The sequence below is a fragment of the Apodemus sylvaticus genome, chromosome 1 (assembly GCF_947179515.1).
Source record: "Apodemus sylvaticus chromosome 1, mApoSyl1.1, whole genome shotgun sequence".
NCBI classification, from domain to species: domain Eukaryota; kingdom Metazoa; phylum Chordata; class Mammalia; order Rodentia; family Muridae; genus Apodemus; species Apodemus sylvaticus.
Genome location: NC_067472.1, coordinates 190,089,728 through 190,108,211, shown reverse-complemented (window position 1 = coordinate 190,108,211; position 18,484 = coordinate 190,089,728). Strand labels below are relative to the sequence as shown.

The 18,484-nt window shown below is 43.9% G+C and overlaps 1 protein-coding gene across 1 annotated transcript in view; it reads left to right on the top strand.

The window, feature by feature from the left end:
• LOC127673844 (zinc finger protein 235-like) overlaps positions 1–16,611 on the top strand; it is a 116,890-nt gene extending 100,279 nt beyond the window's left edge. Inside the window, 2 exon segments of the mRNA XM_052169609.1 lie at positions 9,693–9,700; positions 14,428–16,611. Coding sequence (XP_052025569.1) covers positions 9,693–9,700; positions 14,428–15,591 — 1,172 coding nt within the window. The 3' untranslated portion in view covers positions 15,592–16,611.
• The last annotated feature ends 1,873 nt before the right edge of the window (positions 16,612–18,484 follow it).

Here is an 18,484-nt window from a genome sequence, read left to right as displayed (position 1 = left end):
TTGTTTTTATTATCAAAATGGGTGTGATTTTGAGTATTGTGGTTGTTTTATTTTTTTTCCTCTGGGACAGAGGCCATGCTGCAGGTTTTCCTGTTTGCCGGATGAAGGGAGAAAGGTTTTGTCTTTGTGTTTTTAGAAAAGATGATTAGGCTCTGGAGAGGACTGAGAGGAAGATAGAGAAAGAGAAAGGTGTTCCAGATTCCACGTGGCTTTAAATAGCCACAGGTAGCTATGAATATCTTATAAGGGATGGATAATTACAGGACAATATCTTATTTGTCTTATCTAAGTGGGAAATTTATATCAATATTAATTGACTCTGAATAAATTGTGTGGGCTTTTGTGGGGTGAGAATTTACTGATATAAATCTGACTTATACATTTAAAGCCTTAGAGTTTTGATTTTACCTGGTTACTGGGATTTGGGACCGCTGACCACAGGGGGTGGATCTAGCCACGGAGGCAGCGGGGTTGCCAGCAGCAGGGCAGCGAGTAGCCAGGCATAGCACAAGATGGTGCCATTTTTTAATATTTCCTACAACAAAGCCACATACACATCAGCTCAAAGATCAGAGCTGTGGACCATTCTCACAGTCTTACTGGATTTTCCTGAATCTCTGATTACAGTCACTGACTCTAAGTACGCAGAAGGAGTTGTTTTGCATATAAAAACTGCTGAACTTATTCAGGATGATTCAAAGTTAACTTCACTGTTTTATTGAACTACAACAATTGACTAGAAATAAAAATCATCCATTGTATATAACACATTTCATAGCCCATAAGTGTGTATCTACCTGGCCCTCTAGGACATGTTAGTGATGAAATTGATCAGCTATTGATAAGAAATGGGCTAGAAGCTTCAGAATTCCGTGAGAAATACCAATTAACAACAATAGTTTAAGAAGTGGTTTTTCCTGTCACTTGGCAACAAAACAAAGAAATGATAAGAAATTGTCTTTCTTGTCCTTTAGATGATCAAACTCTATTATTTGTAGGAAGTAACCACAAACATACCCGAGGAAATGACATTTGGCAAATGGGTATGTTTCATTTGCAGAGTTTGGAAAATTACAGTATGTGTCCCAAACCAGAGTGACAACTCAGGGTTTCAGTGGGTAAGTGCTTTAAGTTCCAAAAGCTGATTCTATAATTGCACATTTTTTGGAAGTTACGGCAATGATGAGAACACCTGCACAGATTAAAACTGGCAATGCTCTGTCATATGTCTCTAGTAAAATGAGGCAACTTCTCGCATATCGCAATATGAAGTACATTACAGGCACTGCACAATCCCGTAGACCGAGCAGATGTACAGAGATCTAATCATACTTTCTTTGCTAAGTAGAGATGCTTAGCAAACAGGAGTAACAAGACTCCCAGAGCTGGATTACATAAAGCTCTATTAACTTTAAACTTTTTAAATGCTAATATACAAAAAAACAGCTACCAAGAGGCACTGGATGACAGAAAAAAACGTGATGAATGGAATTGTTTATATTAAGGATGCCCTAAATTCAGAATGGAAGACAGGAAAAATCAGGGAAGAGGTTTTGTATTTTTTTCCACAGGAGAAAACAAACTGGATTCCATCCAAATTTATAAAAATCAGATTTGACAAGGGACACCTCCAAAGATGTAACTGCAGACAATAAAGAAATAAATCAAGCAGGGTGGTGGTGGTGGCGCACGCCTTTAATCCCAGCACTTGAGAGGCAGAGGCAGGCGGATTTCTGAGTTCAAAGCGAGCCTGGTCTACAGAGTAAGTTCCAGGACAGCCAGGGCTACACAGAGAAACCCTGTCTCAAAAAAAAAAACCAAAGAAAGAAAGAAAGAAAGAAAGAAAGAAAGAAAGAAAGAAAGAAAGAAAGAAAGAAAGAAAGAAAGAAAGAAAGAAAGAAAGAAAGAAAGAAAGAAAGAAAGAAAGAAAGAAAAGAAAGAAAGAAAAGAAAGAAAAGAAAGAAAAGAAAGAAAAGAAAGAAATGAAAGAAGGGAGGGAGGGAGGGAGGGAGGGAGGGAGGGAGGGAGGGAGGGAGGGAAGGAGGGAGGGAGGGAGGGAGGGAGGGAAGGAGGGAGGAAGGAAATCAAGAGGACCAACAACAAGTAACACACATTGTTGATCCTTCTGCAAGGGAACGGCTCTCAGACTGGCTGAGGCCTGAAAATGTCTCTAGCCAGAACTTGAGCTACCTTGTTGGCTACTAAATCTTCAGGACTCATCATGCCAATGTCTCATATGGCATGAATGAGAATTTATGACAGTTTGGTTATCGTGCTGGTTTTAATAGGTTTGAATGCTTGACTCATAGGGAATGGAACTGTTAGGACCAGCTGTGTTGGAGGCAGTGTGTCACCGTGGGGGTCGACTTTGAGGTCTCCTATGTTCAGGCTCCACCCAGAGCAGAAGAGAACTTCCTCCTGTCTGTCTGTCTGTCTGTGTCTGTCTGTAGATGACAGTGACCTTTTACTGCCTGAAGCTCAAGATATAGAACACATAGCTCCTTCTCCAGCACATGTCTGCCTGCTTCCTGTTGTGATGATAATGGACTGAATCTCTGAAAATGTAAGCCAGTCCTCTTTATATGACTTGTCTTAGTCATGATGTCTCTTCATAGAAAGAAAACCCAAACTAAGACAGAAGATGGTGCCAGGGGACCCTGCTTTCATTTAGAGGGATGTGGGCTTTGGGAATTTGGAAAGCAGTGGGATGTTTTAAGTGGGATTTGATGGACCATACCATTATAAGCATGGAAGACAGTGGTGCTAAGGGTGATTTGAACTGTGCTCCTGACTTAAAATGTTTTGGGGGAGAAAAATTTTATTATGTGGCTTAGAGACAGTCCTTGTGATATTTTGGTGAAGAATGTGACCTTTTTCCCCCCTTTTATGTAGAGTCTGCCTTAGACTAAGATGAAGAAATTTAAGGGAAATCTCGAAACAACATAGTTTAGACTTTATCATGTGGTTCACTCTCATGAGCAGGTTTCTGATCAAGTGTATCAAGCTTGGAAAGGAAAACTACAAAAATGTATGTTCAAATAATAATGGGGCACCAGGAATTAGAGTGGAGCTAAGTCCTGTGTTCAAGGATATTAAATGGAATTACGGGAGTAGTGACCTCAGGACAAGATCCCACCTAGCTAAGCTTTTGTATATGCATTTGCAGTCGGACAAGATTTAGTTATGTAATGTTAGGTGTTATTATCACCTGGTTATTGTTTTCATTTGAACTTTTAGTCAGGAAAGAACTATAATCCAAACATGGAGAGCACACCTGTGATCTAGAGGTTGGTGCTGGAAGACACAGGCTTTTGATCTGAATCTTTAGACATAGTGTAGGTTTTTCCATGCAGTTCGTCTGCCTGCACGCCATTCAGGTCACATCACAGCAGGCCAAACAGTTCCACGTGGGGCTTTATTTAAGATGGGGAAAAGGTGCAATGGGAGGGAAGAAGGAACGAAAAGAAAGAGAAAGAGGGAGGGGGGAGAAACGCTACCCAATTATACACAGGTGATGACATAAATTACAGGTAAATGTAGGCCCATTGAATTCTGGGTATATGGTGGCTGTTGCCTTGGCAACAGGCCTATAGTCACACTGTGCTAATTGTCACCTATATGACGTCACAGGTACTAACACATAGCAGCCATGAAAAACTTAGGTCAAAGCATGGGGGTATGTGCCTTTGACCCCAGGACGCAAAGGGGAGCAGATCAAGAATGGATCAAGATTTCAAGACCAACCAGGTACAGAGCAAATTCCAGGTCTTTACTTAAGTCCAGGCCTGGTTGTACACACTTTTAATTCCAGCAGTTAGGAGACAGAGACATGCAGATCTCTAAGTTCACAGTAAGTCTACAGAACAAGCACCAGGAAAGCCATAATTAGGCAGTAATGGACATCTTCAAAATGTGGTAAAGATGTAATAGAAGAAGGGGGCCATGTTCCAGCCCCAGCAAGCAGCAGAACTCAGCAGCTTTGGCCATGGAGCTCTGGCTTTGGAGTCCGTAATAGAAGGAATCACTGGGACAAATAATTGATACTGATTCGCTGGAGCTAAGAAATTCTCAGTGATTATGAAGAGACCAGCATCACTGCGGTGAAATCTGGGAAGTGTTTTCTGAGAGCACAAAGATGCTGTGTTCCAAAGATAGACATCCTGCTTGCAGTCAGGCTTGGTAATGTGTAAGGACCACCCAAGTGGTACTGGATTTGAAGGCGTGAAGGGGTCATGGAGAACAGCTGAGGCTTGGCACCGTGAGAGGCCAGGAAAGGCCATTAGTGAAAGTGCGGCCTCAGTGACAGGCCCGGGACTGAAGGGGTCATGCAAAGAAGTCAAGGTTTGGAACCATGAAGGAAGACTATGAGAGGCTATTGATGAAAGTGCAACCTAGCTTCAAGGAAGACACCAGTGTCTTGGAGATGCCATGGTCACCATGGATGACCAACAACAATAGCAGGAGCAGTAGAGCCAACCAGAGCCTTGAGTGCCACAGAGGCCTGAGGCAGAAAAGTGACCTGAGCACTTTGGAGGATCCCAGAAGATCATGTGTGGATTCAGACACTGAAACAAGAAGCTATGATATTGAAGGCTCTTTGGAGGCCCCATGATGTTAGAGATACCAGAGCCATCAGAAAATTAATGCTATAATTGGTTACAACATACTGTGTATATATGTTTCAACTCTTTTTTTAAAAGATTTATTTATTTATTATATATAAGTACACTGTAGCTGTCTTTAGACACACCAGAAGAGGGCGTCAGATCTCATTACAGATGGTTGTGAGCCACTATGTGGTTGCTGGGATTTGAACTCAGGGCTTTTGGAAGAGCAGCCAGTGCTCTTAACCGCTGAGCCATCTCGCCAGCTCCTATGTTTCAACTCTTAAGATATTGAAACAATGCAATCTTTTAAAAATACAACATGAAGTTCTATTTGTTGAAAGATGCCATTACAAACTGTTTAGCATAATTAAGAAATGCAAGTCAATAGTCAATGAAACTCATAGTCATGTTAGATACTAGTCTAGTTGATTACAGAAAGATGTTTTCAGAGTTGGACAGATACTAAATAGGAGGTACAAGCCATGTTTACATTTTCAGATAAACCACAGACAGACAGTCTTCAAAAGCCTCAGAGATCCACAGAATACAGTGTTTAATGATGTTTTATAAATAACAGGCTTTTCTGGCAGTGAGGCATGTCTGCTGCTCCCCCATTAATTCAAGGAAGATGAAGCAAGTTCCAGCAAGGTCCAAAACCTTCATACATACATATGCATGCATAAATATAGACATACATACATATAAACACACAGGCAAACATATTGGATGAATGGAGTAAAACCCCAATGAACAGGCTCCAGCAGCTTCATTGCCTTCCTTAACCCTTTTTACCCACCCAAGACAAAGTTTTCTATGTAAGAAGAAAATTACCTCATAGCCACAAGTTATATATTCTCTAAAAACAATCACCACAAAAACATATTCTTCAGATTAAAATCACTACACAAAAGAAAATTACAAAAGGTGACCAAGCCAGCTCAGTCAGTCAACAAGTTCTCCAGCACAGGAGCAAGGATTAAAAAGAAAAAACAATTAGACAACAATGGTAGCCCGACTCCAGCCGTTCTAAGGCTGAGGCGGGTTTATTTTTTTCCCAGTCTGCTTTTATACCATTTTATGTAAGGTCAGTTCTAGGTTAAGGAACAAGCAAGGCAAAACAGAGTCCCATGATCACTCCTTCGATCCCCGTTTCTATGGGCTTATCAGGATGACCAAGATATCTGAGCCTTCTTCCCCATCCTAGCCTAAAATTAGGTTCCTGCCTAAACTTACTTCCTTGTCATGACCTAAAGTCAAACTCCGGCCTGAAGCCCACTTCCTCGTCCCGGCCCAATGTCAAGGCCCAATTCCTGCCAAAGCAGTCCCAAAAAGCTCTCTCCCAAAAGGATTATTGATTATGTATTCTTCTTCTAATAATGAACTAAGCATTTCCCATCTCTCTTTCTCTCCACAAATCTGTTGTAACCTCTAAGCAATAATTCTTTTGTTATAGATTAACAAAGTTTAAGCAAGCCAGTCTAGAAAAGCAAGTTTTTTCCCCAGGCTTAGCTAACAATTTGTATTTATCATGAAACAGATCATCTTCTATATTATGTCTTATTTTTGAAGTCTTGATCAGCTAAATTGGCTAATCATCTGTCTTCTGTTCTTACACTCACAATGAAATTGTGTACTCTGTGTTTATGACCTTCCATTTCATGGTGCACGCTGACACCTATGACCACATATCTAGATCAGAAGATCAAGGAACTCAAACCCAAACCAGAATGATTGTTTTTATCATTAACTTGTCCCAAGGCTATTTTTCTTGTTCCTGCAATTATGTGGTTGTAACACATGAAAGTTCATTGTACTATTTCTAACCTAGGAAGTTCTTCATAGTCTATAAAAAAATGGGGACTTTTTGTTTTGTTTTGTTTTGTTTTTTTGTTTTTTTGGATTTGGTTTTTTGGATTTGGTTTTTTCAAACAGGGTTTCTCTGTATAGCCCTGGCTGTCCTGGAACTCACTCTGTAGATCAGGCTGGCCTCGAACTCAGAAATCCACCTGCCTCTGCCTCCCAGAGTGCTGGGATTACAGGCGTGAGCCACCACCGCCTGGCTGGGGACATTCTATTCTTGATTCTAACTCTATACCTCCTACCAACTACCCTAACTTTCCAAAATACTTTAAATCAAACTAACTTCCTAAAACTACTTAAATCAGGAATTCCACAAAATCATTAATTCATCTCATAAGTTTATCTTTGTGTTGATCTGTAGGGAATTTGCCCCCCAAAAATGGCATATCACCCAGGAAGTAATCACACCAGGCGACAAGCAATGAGGGTCTCTTCATACCCAATCACGCCAGGCCAGATATATGAGGAATATAGCAAGGACAAACACGAGAAGGCACGTCAGTAGCAAAAAGCAATCCTGAGACAAAGCCTGTGGGACCAAACTTCTCCAGGGCACACCCATCCCAGAAAAATTGTGGGCAGTCTCCAGGGAGCTCACTTGCCCTCTGCAGTTCCTCCTATGTGGTGTTCGCCAGTTATAGTCTCACAATTCAGCTTAAGTTGTTTAAGAATTAAGAAAATATTTTGAAAAGATATTTTTAGGTGTAAGTAGTTTTCTTAGGTTGATAAATGCAAGCTATGGTAGAAAATGATTTAAGTACTCTGAACTCATCAAAATAGGATACATAGTAGAGTACTGTCCCGCGCTACCGTCTCGCAGCAAAACGACGCGGCACACTCAGGATCCTTCTGCAGAAAGCTTTAATGCATCTTGAGAGGGAGAGCATAAGCTTACAAAGCAGAGACTCTAACGGTCTGAAAACCGTCCCTTATATAGGCTGGTAAGCCCGCCTAGGACGTGGCACTTCCTAATTGGTTGCAGCTCATCAGCCCATATTACGCCACGAGGTAGGCGAGACCAAAGGACGTTAAATCACTTCAGGCACGCGCACTGATTTGTTCGCCGCTCAGCACAAGCTGGATGCGAACGCCATCTTGTAATGGAGTTTGCAGGAGCAACGGATGGCTCCTCACAGAGTATGTTCTCCAAATAGAAATGGACTGGACATAATGAATGTAATTCTTACCTGATAGTTTCCATAATTGTTTAATAATTATTCTTACTGTATACAGTTTACTGTTATAAGAAAGAGAGCCTTTCAATGGACTAAAAGGGGAGATGTATTCAGATGCTGATTTCTGTGCTTCAGAACTGGTTACAGTGTGGAATTGTAATAAATATTGAAACATCGATGTGGTATAAAGAATGTTCCCCAGTTATTTCTGATTGGCTAAGAAAATGCTGAACAGCGAGTGATTAGACAGAGGACACAGGAAGGCTGAACTTCCAATCCAAGCCAGGCACCTGAGAGAGAGGAGGAGGAAGACAAAGATGGCCACAGGTCAGGTGAAGAAGATGACCAGTCACCATGATGTGAGGCATTTGCCACGGGAGTGCTCCTTGAGGACAGACAGCTACCTCAGAGAAAGCTGGTGTGAGACTAAAGGCAAGTAACTTGTGTGTGACTGGGAAACAGCTAAGATAGCATACAGGGTTAGGCTCTGTCTCAATTATGTGGGGAGATAGCCAAGTTTAAAAAAAATACCAGTTTCAACTTTCATCCTATGGTGAAGCTTCTCTTTGGGAGATCAATTCTTCTCCTTTATTTTATTTTCTTAAGACAGCTGTCGATCTGGCTGTCCTTGAACTCAGAAATCTACCTGCCTCTTCCTCCCACTTGCAGTATTAGAGGGTTGTGGCACCAGTGCTTATCTGGGAGATTCCTTACAAATGTCAGAAGACACAGACAAGTGGGAAATTGCCCTATAAATGTATAGTTACCGTGGTTACCATGTATATGACATGGCTGGGAAATCTCTGCATCCATCCAGGTCTACGCAGAAAGGCTGCAGGAAAGGACTTACCCAACGCTGGTGCCTGGCACAACAGTCGTTGACCGAAGCATCCCTTTCTCATGGGAAGCACCCCTCTGTATTTGCTGTGTAGAGCTACACGTGGCTCAGGACCCAGCCACTCCTGGTTCAAGTGGAGAAGGGCCCTGTAAAGGAGCCTCATTTGAAAATGCTCACCCATCTCCAACCTGCATTCATATTGATTTGTGTTCCTCAGTATTCCCGTAAGGGGCCTTCAGCCGGCATCCTGTATTTATCAGCCTGGTAACGTGAACTGAAATGTGTGCTACTGGAATCATGGGCCCTGGAATTCTGTGGGGACAGGGTTTTTGTTGTTGTTTGTTTGTTTATACTGTAACCAATATTTCAAGTGTTTTCATATAAAGTATTCGCTGCTGATGAAAGGGTTTTACTAAACATGAACTGTTAAGTCTTACTTCTCCTCTTCCTCTCTAGTTTTAAGCCAGACTGCCCTCCACGACCCAGATCCATCTGAGACTCTGCCCTGAGACTCTGATCTGTGCTGCTCCCACAGAGTCTCCATAGAGTTATTTCTTACAGCTCCAGGGCTTGAAGGTCAAGGATCAAGCCCCCCACTGGAGGATTCTGGGAAGGTTGTGGTTTGAGAGTGGCCCCATAGGCTCATGTTAAAGTGCTTTAGTCACCAGGCAGTGGAACTCTCTGAAAGGATCTGAAAGATGAGGAGAATGTCCCTGGGATGTATGTCACTGGGGATGGCTTTGAGATTTGAAGAGCACATGCCAGTCCCAGTGTCTGTCTCTCAAGTATGGATCCGGATGTAACTCTCGCTACCATGCCTACTGCTGCCGTGATCCTGCCATGATAATGTACTAAACCCCTGAAAGTGTAAGCCAGCCCCTAACTGAATGTTTCCTTTTACAAGAGTTGCCTTGGTCATGGCATCTCTTCACGGCAATAGAACCAGCAAGAGCCAATGTTCTACCACCAGGTCACTCCCACAGCCGCTCACTAGGGGACTCTGAGCGGATACTCTACAATTGAGCCCGTCCCCCACCCCTCACAGGGGGATTCTAGGCAGAAACTCTGACTCTGCTGCTGAATTAGGCAACTGCCGCTGTAGCTTTTATAATGCAATATAATATGGGATTTCAATGTTATTTTTAAAAAAGTATCCACAGCCAGGCCTGATGGCCCTCGCTTTTAATCCCAGCACTCGGGAGGAAGAAGCAGGCAAATCTGTCAATTTGAGGCTAGCCTGGACTACAGAGGGATTTCCAGGACAGCCAGGGCTACACAGAGAAACCCTGTCTCAGGAAAACAAAACAACAAAAACAAAGAAGTATCGACAGTTGTCTTTCATGAAATTTCAGAAATGAATAAACCGAAACGCAACACAGAAGAGCGAGCTCCCAAAAGGATTTCCATTGACCTCACCCTAGTTAAAAAGGTTCACCTAGGCTTTGCCATTCTGGGGAATGTAGTCCCCGGAGGGTGCATCCGCTGAAGAATTCTGGGAATTGTAGTTCTAATACCCGCGGCGGTCAAAGTCGTTTCCGCTCCTGGGAAGGGACGCTGCTTGTGAGCGTTTCCTGTGAGGTGAAAACCTGGAGAATCACGTGGCGCTTCGTTTGCGCCTGTGCTCCTGATGTATCCCTTCAGTGACCGCGTCTGCGGCCCGGGAGAAGTGGGGCATGCGGGTCCTCTCTAGCTGGGCTCTTCCTGGGGCGGGGCTGCCACACACGGACCCATCTCAGCCCCTTGCAGAGCCCAAGAGAGCCTAGCTTCCCAGGGGAACTGGCAGAGGAGCTGTGATGAGAGATGGCCAGTGTCCTGAATCCTTAAGTGGTATGCAAGTCAACTTTTTATGTGATTTGTATCCCATTTATTTATTTATTTAAATAATATTTTTATTAAATAAATTCGTTTATTTAATAATTATAAATACATAAAGAAGTATGTAAAAAAGACAGCTTGTGGGAATCAGGTCTCTCTTTCCACCCAGAGACTCAAATTCAGTTTTCCTTTACTCGCTGAGCCATCTCATAGGACCAGATTCCCCCTTCCTTAGAAAGGGTTTAGGGTTTTTTTGGATTTTTTTAGTTTTTGTTTTTTAAAATTGGTCATTATCTTCATGCACCTGGGAAAAGAGAGTTAGTGGAGGCTCCTGCAGATGAACGTTTGCTAGTAATTAAGCCTTTCAGAATGAGATACCAAAGAGGTCAAGATCACTCTTATGAATGGAAACAAAAATATGTAAGATAGCTGTCCCAATTAACCGACCCTTCTAAGAGTGATCATGACGCAGTGTACATCAGATAGTTCAGAGCTTAATAAAGATTTGCTTTTCTGAAAACCCATCACCACGGACAGCTTTGTGAAGGCAAGAGTGCCCCGCTCCCCTGACGCTTCCAGAAATAGAGACTGTGGTCTTTCCTAAACTCACAGGCGGTGAGTGAGGTGAGGCATGGATTGCCGGTAACCTGGAGGCTTGCACTACCGATGAGCAGGATGGAGCGCGCACAGCCCTCGGGGCCGATGGAGAAGCCGAGGAAGCCATGTGGACCGACGGTCTTAGCGATGCTCTCACGGAGCCCTTCCTCCCCCAGCTTGCTTCCCAGAGCCCTGCCTTGTCTCAGAGAGGAGAGAACAATGACCAAGTCACAGGTGAGTCGGACGCTTCCCCATTCCCCACAGGGCTAGGGATTGGGAACAGGACCCCTGCATGCTGGGCAAGCGCTCTGCAACCACCAGAGCCTGTTTGCCAAGTTCCAGGCCACTGAAGGATGCTGTTCCCAAAACACAAAAAAAACCCTAGATTGCACCCGAGGAAGGTGCATGCATGTGCACCCTTATGTACCTATGTACACTCACATGCATGCACACATGTATACACACGAGCACACAGAGCACTGCTCACCCTCATGTCCTGCCTGGGACGCCCTGAGCATTCATTTACTGAACAACCCGGGAGCATCTGGCTGCCACCATCTGCACAGCTTCTGTGGTTGACCCAGCTCGGGGGATGGAGGGATGAAGAAAGGACAGACTCACAGACAGGCGTACAGACAAGCTGGGATGGAATGAGCCCTGTGCTCTGATGGAGACACCAGCAGCCTGGAACCTCAGCGTGTTTATCAGACACCACTGAGAGCACCCAGGAGTCATGATTCAGGAAACTGAACCGTGAATACTAATGCAAAGGGTGTTTTACATGGTGTTCAGCCAAGCTCTCCAGCTCTGCAGTACCGTCAGCTCCAGCGAGTAGATGCTGGTTTTGCTAACAACAGTGGTGATTTTCCCAGTTAATTTCTAGGCGGTAAGTATTCTATATTCTGGCCTAAACTGGGCACTTTTGGAAAATCTTCAGTACTTTGGTAAGTGATTAAAAATAGCAGTTTGTCTGAAACTTTTCACTTACTGAATTAAATTTTTGTTTTAAACTTCCTGTTTGTATATGGACGGTACATTATATTCAATATATATTATATATTGGATATATCTAATATATAGTTACATGGCTAAATGCCATGTCATATATATATATATGTATATAGTGTGTGTGTGTATATATATGTATCTGTATATGTATATATATATATATATAATGCATAAATGCAACCTTAATGGAACACCATGTGGCCATGAGTGTGAGTGTCATAATACAGACAATGATGGTAGTGTTATTGGACATATAATGGCTGCTTAATGCATGTGTACATATCATACAGTGTTCTAGGTCCTTTCTGTGTTCTCATTTAATCCCTTCAAGGACATTGGGAGAGGAAGGAACCTTAGTTGAAGAAATGCTTTTATAAGATCCAGCTGTAAGGCATTTTCTTACTCATCAATGTTGGAGGGCCCAGCCCACTGTAGTTGATGCCATCCCTGGGCTGACGGCCCTGAGTTCTATAAAAAAGCAGGCTGAGCAAACTAGTAAACAGCACCCTTCCCGGCCTCTGCCTCAGCTCCTGTCTCCAGGTTCCTGCCCTGCTTGAGTTCCTGTCCTGACTGCTTCAGTAATAAACAGGAATATGGAAGTGTAAGCCAAGTAAACACTTTCTCCCCAACTTGCCTTTTGGTCATAGTGTTGTTGTGTCCCAGCAATAGAAACCCTAACTATAGACACTGTGTGAACAGAAGCTCAGGTCCTAGTGGCATTGGGAATGAACCTGAGGCGTCATGTGTTTGCTGTCACAGGAGGCAGTGACGTTCAGGGACGTGGCCGTGGTCTTCAGTGAGGAGGAGCTGAGGCTGCTGGACGCTGCCCAGAGGAAGCTGTACCACGATGTGATGCTGGAGAACTTCAGGAACCTCCTGGCCGTGGGTGAGGACGGGGCCCCGTGTCCTTGGCGATATCTGACGTTCACATCCCGTGTGTCTGTTGTAGTCCTCTGCTTTCCTGTTAGGTTTACGTATTTTGTATTTTATGTGTCTGTGAGTGTTTTGTTTGCGTGTGTGTCTTGTGTCGCATTCACTCATGATGCCCACTGAGACCAGAAGGAGGCATCAGACCCCCTGGAACTGGAGTAACAGATGGTTGTGGGCCTCCATGCAGGCGCTGTGCACCCACCCTGGGTCCTCTGGAGAAACCTCCAGAGCTCTGTGTGGCTCAACCACCTCTCCAGCCTCCACTTTGTTTTGTGTTTTGTGGCAAGCCTAGGCTTGCCCAGAAATTTGACTTTCCTACCTGAGCTTCCCAAGCACGAGGGTGACAGGCTTTGTGCACTGTGCCGACAAACCTCACGCTCCTAGGGCCTCACATGCCGACTCTCCTGTTCTCCATTTCTTTGCCTGCTTCGATATTTGTGTCTCAGGTGTTGTCCTTTGCATCTCTCTGGCCACAGTGCTCTTCCCTGGCGGAACTCCTGTCTCTGTCTCTCTGCCTGCCTGTCCGCACACGCATTTGTATCTGTCTGTCTTTGTCTGTCTGTCTCTCTCCCTCTGCTGTTCTGTGTTGTTTGTGTCTGTCTCTCTGTCTCTCTCTCATGCCTCAGTCCCTTCCTCTCCAACTCCTAGCTCCGCCCCCTTTTTCCTTGTCCAATCATAAACCATCTCTGCAGGAATATCCTGCAAAATGGTCGGATGTTGACTGTTGTTTATTTAGGATTTTGTCCCTCGGAGCTCTCAGACGTTCACCTTTGACACTGATCTCTAGTTAATGTTTCCAGAGAGAAATGAGGACTTGGACCTTTGATGTCCTCACCCCTGCTGATATCATCTTCTATTCTCTATTCTTTCAGGATGCCGGAGTCCAAATAAGATGGCGCCTCTTGATGCAACAGGAATTAGGTGCCTTTCACTGGGGAAGCTCCCATTCTGGCAAATGACAAGCCATGATGTCAACAAACTGGCCAGAACTCCAGAAGACATAATAGATACTCAAGGAGAGGGTACTCACTTCCTGGGGCGCTGCCACTCCTCCTGCCATGGGGGAGCAGGGTGGCCTTCTCAGCCCTCCAAGAAGGATGGCTGTCTTGAGAGTCTCACAACTGACCATTCCAGCCTTAGTGAAAATCAGAAATTCCTGTCTGGGAGAGATGAGAGTTCTTGGAGTAAAACACATCATAGTGAGAGATGGAACCATGGGAAACACTGTCTACAGACACTGGTGAAAACCAAGCCACAGCTGTTAGCTCCAGCTGTTGACATTCTGGGTCGCATTTCCCACCACGATAACAATACACTGCCCAAAAGAGACAAAGTCCACAGCAGCGCCGACTGCGATGAAGTCATCTCTCCCATGACACTCCTCACCCAGCATTGTGTTTACAGAGAACAGAAGGCCTACCAGTGCAGCAAGGGCCAAGAAGCCTTCAATGACAGCTCTAGTCTGGAGTTTCATCAACAGACCCTCTTAGGAAAGAAGTCTTCTGTATGTAGTACTCACAAGGACACTAGCCATAGCTCCAGGGTCCCCATTCAACAAAGTGTTCTTCTAGGAACAAAGGGCTACTGGTGTCATGAGTGTGGCAAAGGTTTCTGTCACAGCTCAACTCTTCAGACTCACCAGAGAGTGCACACGGGGGAGAAACCCTACAGGTGCAACAGCTGCGGGAAGGCCTTCAGCCGCAGCTCAGATCTCAACATCCACCGCCGAGTGCACACTGGAGAGAAACCTTACAAGTGCGAGGTGTGTGGGAAGGGCTTCACTCAGTGGGCACACCTCCAGGCCCACCAGAGAGTGCACACAGGAGAGAAGCCATATAAGTGTGGAGACTGTGGCAAACGCTTCAGTTGTAGCTCGAACCTTCACACCCACCAGAGAGTCCACACTGAGGAGAAACCGTACAAGTGTGACAAGTGTGGGAAGTGCTTCAGCTTAAGTGGCAATCTAGACATCCATCAGCGGGTCCACACAGGAGAGAGGCCCTATAAATGTGAAGAGTGCGGGAAGGGTTTCAGTTCAGCCTCAAGCTTCCAAAGCCACCAGCGGGTCCATACAGGAGAGAAGCCATTTGTCTGCAATGTCTGTGGAAAGAGCTTCAGTCGGAGCTCGCATTTTCTAGATCACCAAAGAATTCACACTGGGGAAAAACCATACAGATGTGAAGTGTGTGGGAAGCGCTTCCCCTGGAGCTTGAGCCTTCATAGTCACCAGAGTGTCCACACTGGAGAGAAACCGTATAAATGTGAGGAGTGTGGGAAAGGCTTTAGTCACGCCTCAAGTCTGCAGGCGCATCACAGTGTCCACACCGGTGAGAAACCATTCAGATGCAATGTTTGCCAGAAGCAGTTCAGCAAGACCTCAAACCTCCAGGCCCACCAGAGGGTGCACACCGGGGAGAAGCCCTATAAGTGTGACACGTGTGGGAAAGCCTTCAGTCAGAGGTCCGGTCTCCAAGTCCATCAGAGACTTCACACCGGGGAGAAGCCATTCAAGTGTGGGGAGTGTGGGAAGGAATTCAGATGGAGTGTGGGGCTGAGTTCTCACCAGAGGGTCCACACAGGAGAGAAACCCTACACATGTCAGCAGTGTGGGAAGGGCTTCAGTCAGGCCTCGTATTTCCATATGCACCAGAGGGTTCACACTGATTAGAGACCCTAAATCTGCAACATCTGCTGTAAGGGCTGTAGTCAGAGATCACATCTTGTCTTCCACCAGAGGATCCACACTGCATGGAATCTTTAGTTTCTGCTGTCAGGTGGGCTCTCTGCCGCTGATTGTTAAGAGTGCCCCTACACACAGGGCTTCATAGGGGCTTTATTTTGGTATTTTTGCCCTCAATTTATTCTCTTACTGTACTCATTATGCAAAGGGAAGAGAGTATTTTAGAATGGATCTTCTTAGCATACAAATAAAGTAAAAGGATTTAAAAATGTATATAGAAAGAGATTCTGATTTGATTATAAAAGGAAAATTTGGCAGTTGTGAAGAACAGACCCAACAGGAATTGTAGGGTATCATGCTAATGCTGAGATTATATCAATATGAGTAATCAATAAAGATTGGCAAAGAGCTTGTAGCAACTATTTATGAAAAATTAATAACCAATATCCAAAAGCAAGTGACTTCAGTTTATACAAAGTAATTGGATTTGCCCCACATTGTAAAAAGATCAATTCCTGAAGCCCTTCCATTTTATACTAATGCAAATAAGATAGAAATAGCTGGTTATAATTCATAAAAAAATACACAAAGTCATTCAAAACCCATATGTTTCAGTTCAAAAATCAGAGTTCTATGACATTCTTATGGTAGTATTAGATTTTCTTGAATCTCTGTAGTTACTTCTCTCAATATGTAGAAAGTGTTTCATATATAGAAACTGCTGAACTTATTCAGTATGACCAAAATTCACTGTTTATTCCACTACAAAAAGTAATCGTAGAACAATCATTCATTGTATATGACACAAGTCAGATTCCACACAGGCCCTCTAGCACAAGGTAATGATGAAGTTGATCACCTGTTGATGGGAAATGTGCCAAAAGCTTCAAATTTTCATAAGAAACACCATAATAAGACTAAAGATCTAAAGGGGGATTTTTCTACCACTTGGGAACAAGTCAAGGAAATTATAAGAAAATGCCCTATTTGTACTTTGTATAACCAAACTCCATTACCTGCAGGGAGTAACCAAAAAAGTACCCAAAGAAATTAAATTTGGCAATTGGATGTGTTTCATTTTGCACAATTTTGAAAATTAAAATATGCATACCATTACCATATTCAGGATTTCAATGGGTAGCTGCTTTAAGTTCTAAAAACTCGATTCTGTAATTGCACATTTATTTGAAGTTATGGCAATTATGAGAATACATGAGCAGATTAAAAATGACAGTACTCCAGCATATGTCTCTAGTGAAATGAAGCAATGCTTTGCATATCATAATATGAAGTATAGCTATGCCACACAATACTATAAGACAAGCAGTTGTAGAGGGTTCTAATTGTGCTTTAAGAGAGATGCTGAGCAGCCGGGCGATGGTGGCACACACCTGTAATCCTAGCACTCTGGGAGGCAGAGGCAGGCGGATTTCTGAGTTTGAGGCCAGCCTGGTCTACAGAGTGAGTTCCAGGACAGCCAGGACTACACAGAGAAACCGTGTCTCGACAAAAACCAAATTCAAAAAAAGAGAGAGAGAGAGATGCTGAGCAATCAGAAATGGGTAACCAAACACTCCGAGGGATAGATTATATAATGCTTTATTAACTTCAAATTGTTTACATGCTAGTGATCAAAAATCAAGAACAGCCAAGAGACCATGGGTTATAGAAAAAAGTGGTGAACTAAATTAGCCCGTTTTTATACTAAGGATGACCTAACTTGAGAATGAAAGACCGAAAATGTGTTACACTGGGGAAGAGGTTTTGCATTTGATTCAATAGGAGAGGGGGAAAAAAAAAGGTGGGTTCCATTGAAATTTATAAAAATCAGATTTGACAGGGAGATGTCCCCTATAGAACTTGGTTGCAGACAGGAAGAACGAAACCAAGAGGGCTCACAGCAGGTAACACATGGGTGATCACTCTATAAGGAAGCAGCTGAGATGTGAAATTGTCTCCAGCCAGAACTTGAGCTATACACAACTGATAAATCTTGTTGGCCACTAAATCCTCAGGACTCATCACGCCATCTCTTCATATGGCACGAATGAGACTTTATTACAGTTTGGTTATTGTGGTGGTTTAAATAGCTTTGGCCTCCATAGACCACATATGTGCGTTTGAATGCTTGGCCCATGCATGGGAAGTGGCAATCTTAGGAGGTGTAGCCTTGTTGGAGGAAGTGTGTCACTGTAGGGGTGAGCTTTGAAGTGTTCTATGCTCTTCTCAGTGTGCGTGAGAGCTACCTGGTAGCTTGCTGAGGACAGTGCCCTTCAGCTACCGTCCGATCGAGATGTAGAACTCTCAGCTCCTTCGCCAGCACCATGTCTGCCGTGCTTCCCGCCATGCTGACAATGGCCCCAACCTCTGAAACAATTAGCCAGCCCCAGTTAAATGCTTTCTTCTAAGAGTTGCTTTTGTCTTGGTGCCTCTTCAGAGCAATAAAACCCAAAGACAGAAGTTGGTACCAGACACTGTGGTTTTATCGTAACAGGCACTTGGAGGGATGTGGATTTGAGGACTTGGGGAAGCAGCAGAATGCTTTAAGTGGGGTTTAATGGCCCACACTAGTAGAAGCATGGAAGACAGTGATGCTGGGGGTGATATGAACTGTGGGGACTCAAGAGGTTTCAGAGAATGTAAGAATGTGCACTGGGGCTGTTCTTGTATTTGGGGAAGAATGTGGCTCCTTTTTGCCCTTGTCTGAAGAGTCTAAAGCCAGGCGGAATCTGGATAGTCCCGCCCTTCATCTTCCTCCCTACTTCCTCTGTCTCTGAAAACTCTTAGCTCCGCATCCTTTCCCCCTGTCCAATCACAGGCTTCTTGTATTAATATTTAAATTAATTGGGGGAAAATTCTGTTACATTTAGTTAATGGAGCGTGTTATGAAACAAGTCAAAGCTTTTGGCCTAGGCATTTATTAATAAATTGTTGTTATTGATGATGATGATGCTGCTAGGAACTGGAGTGCAAG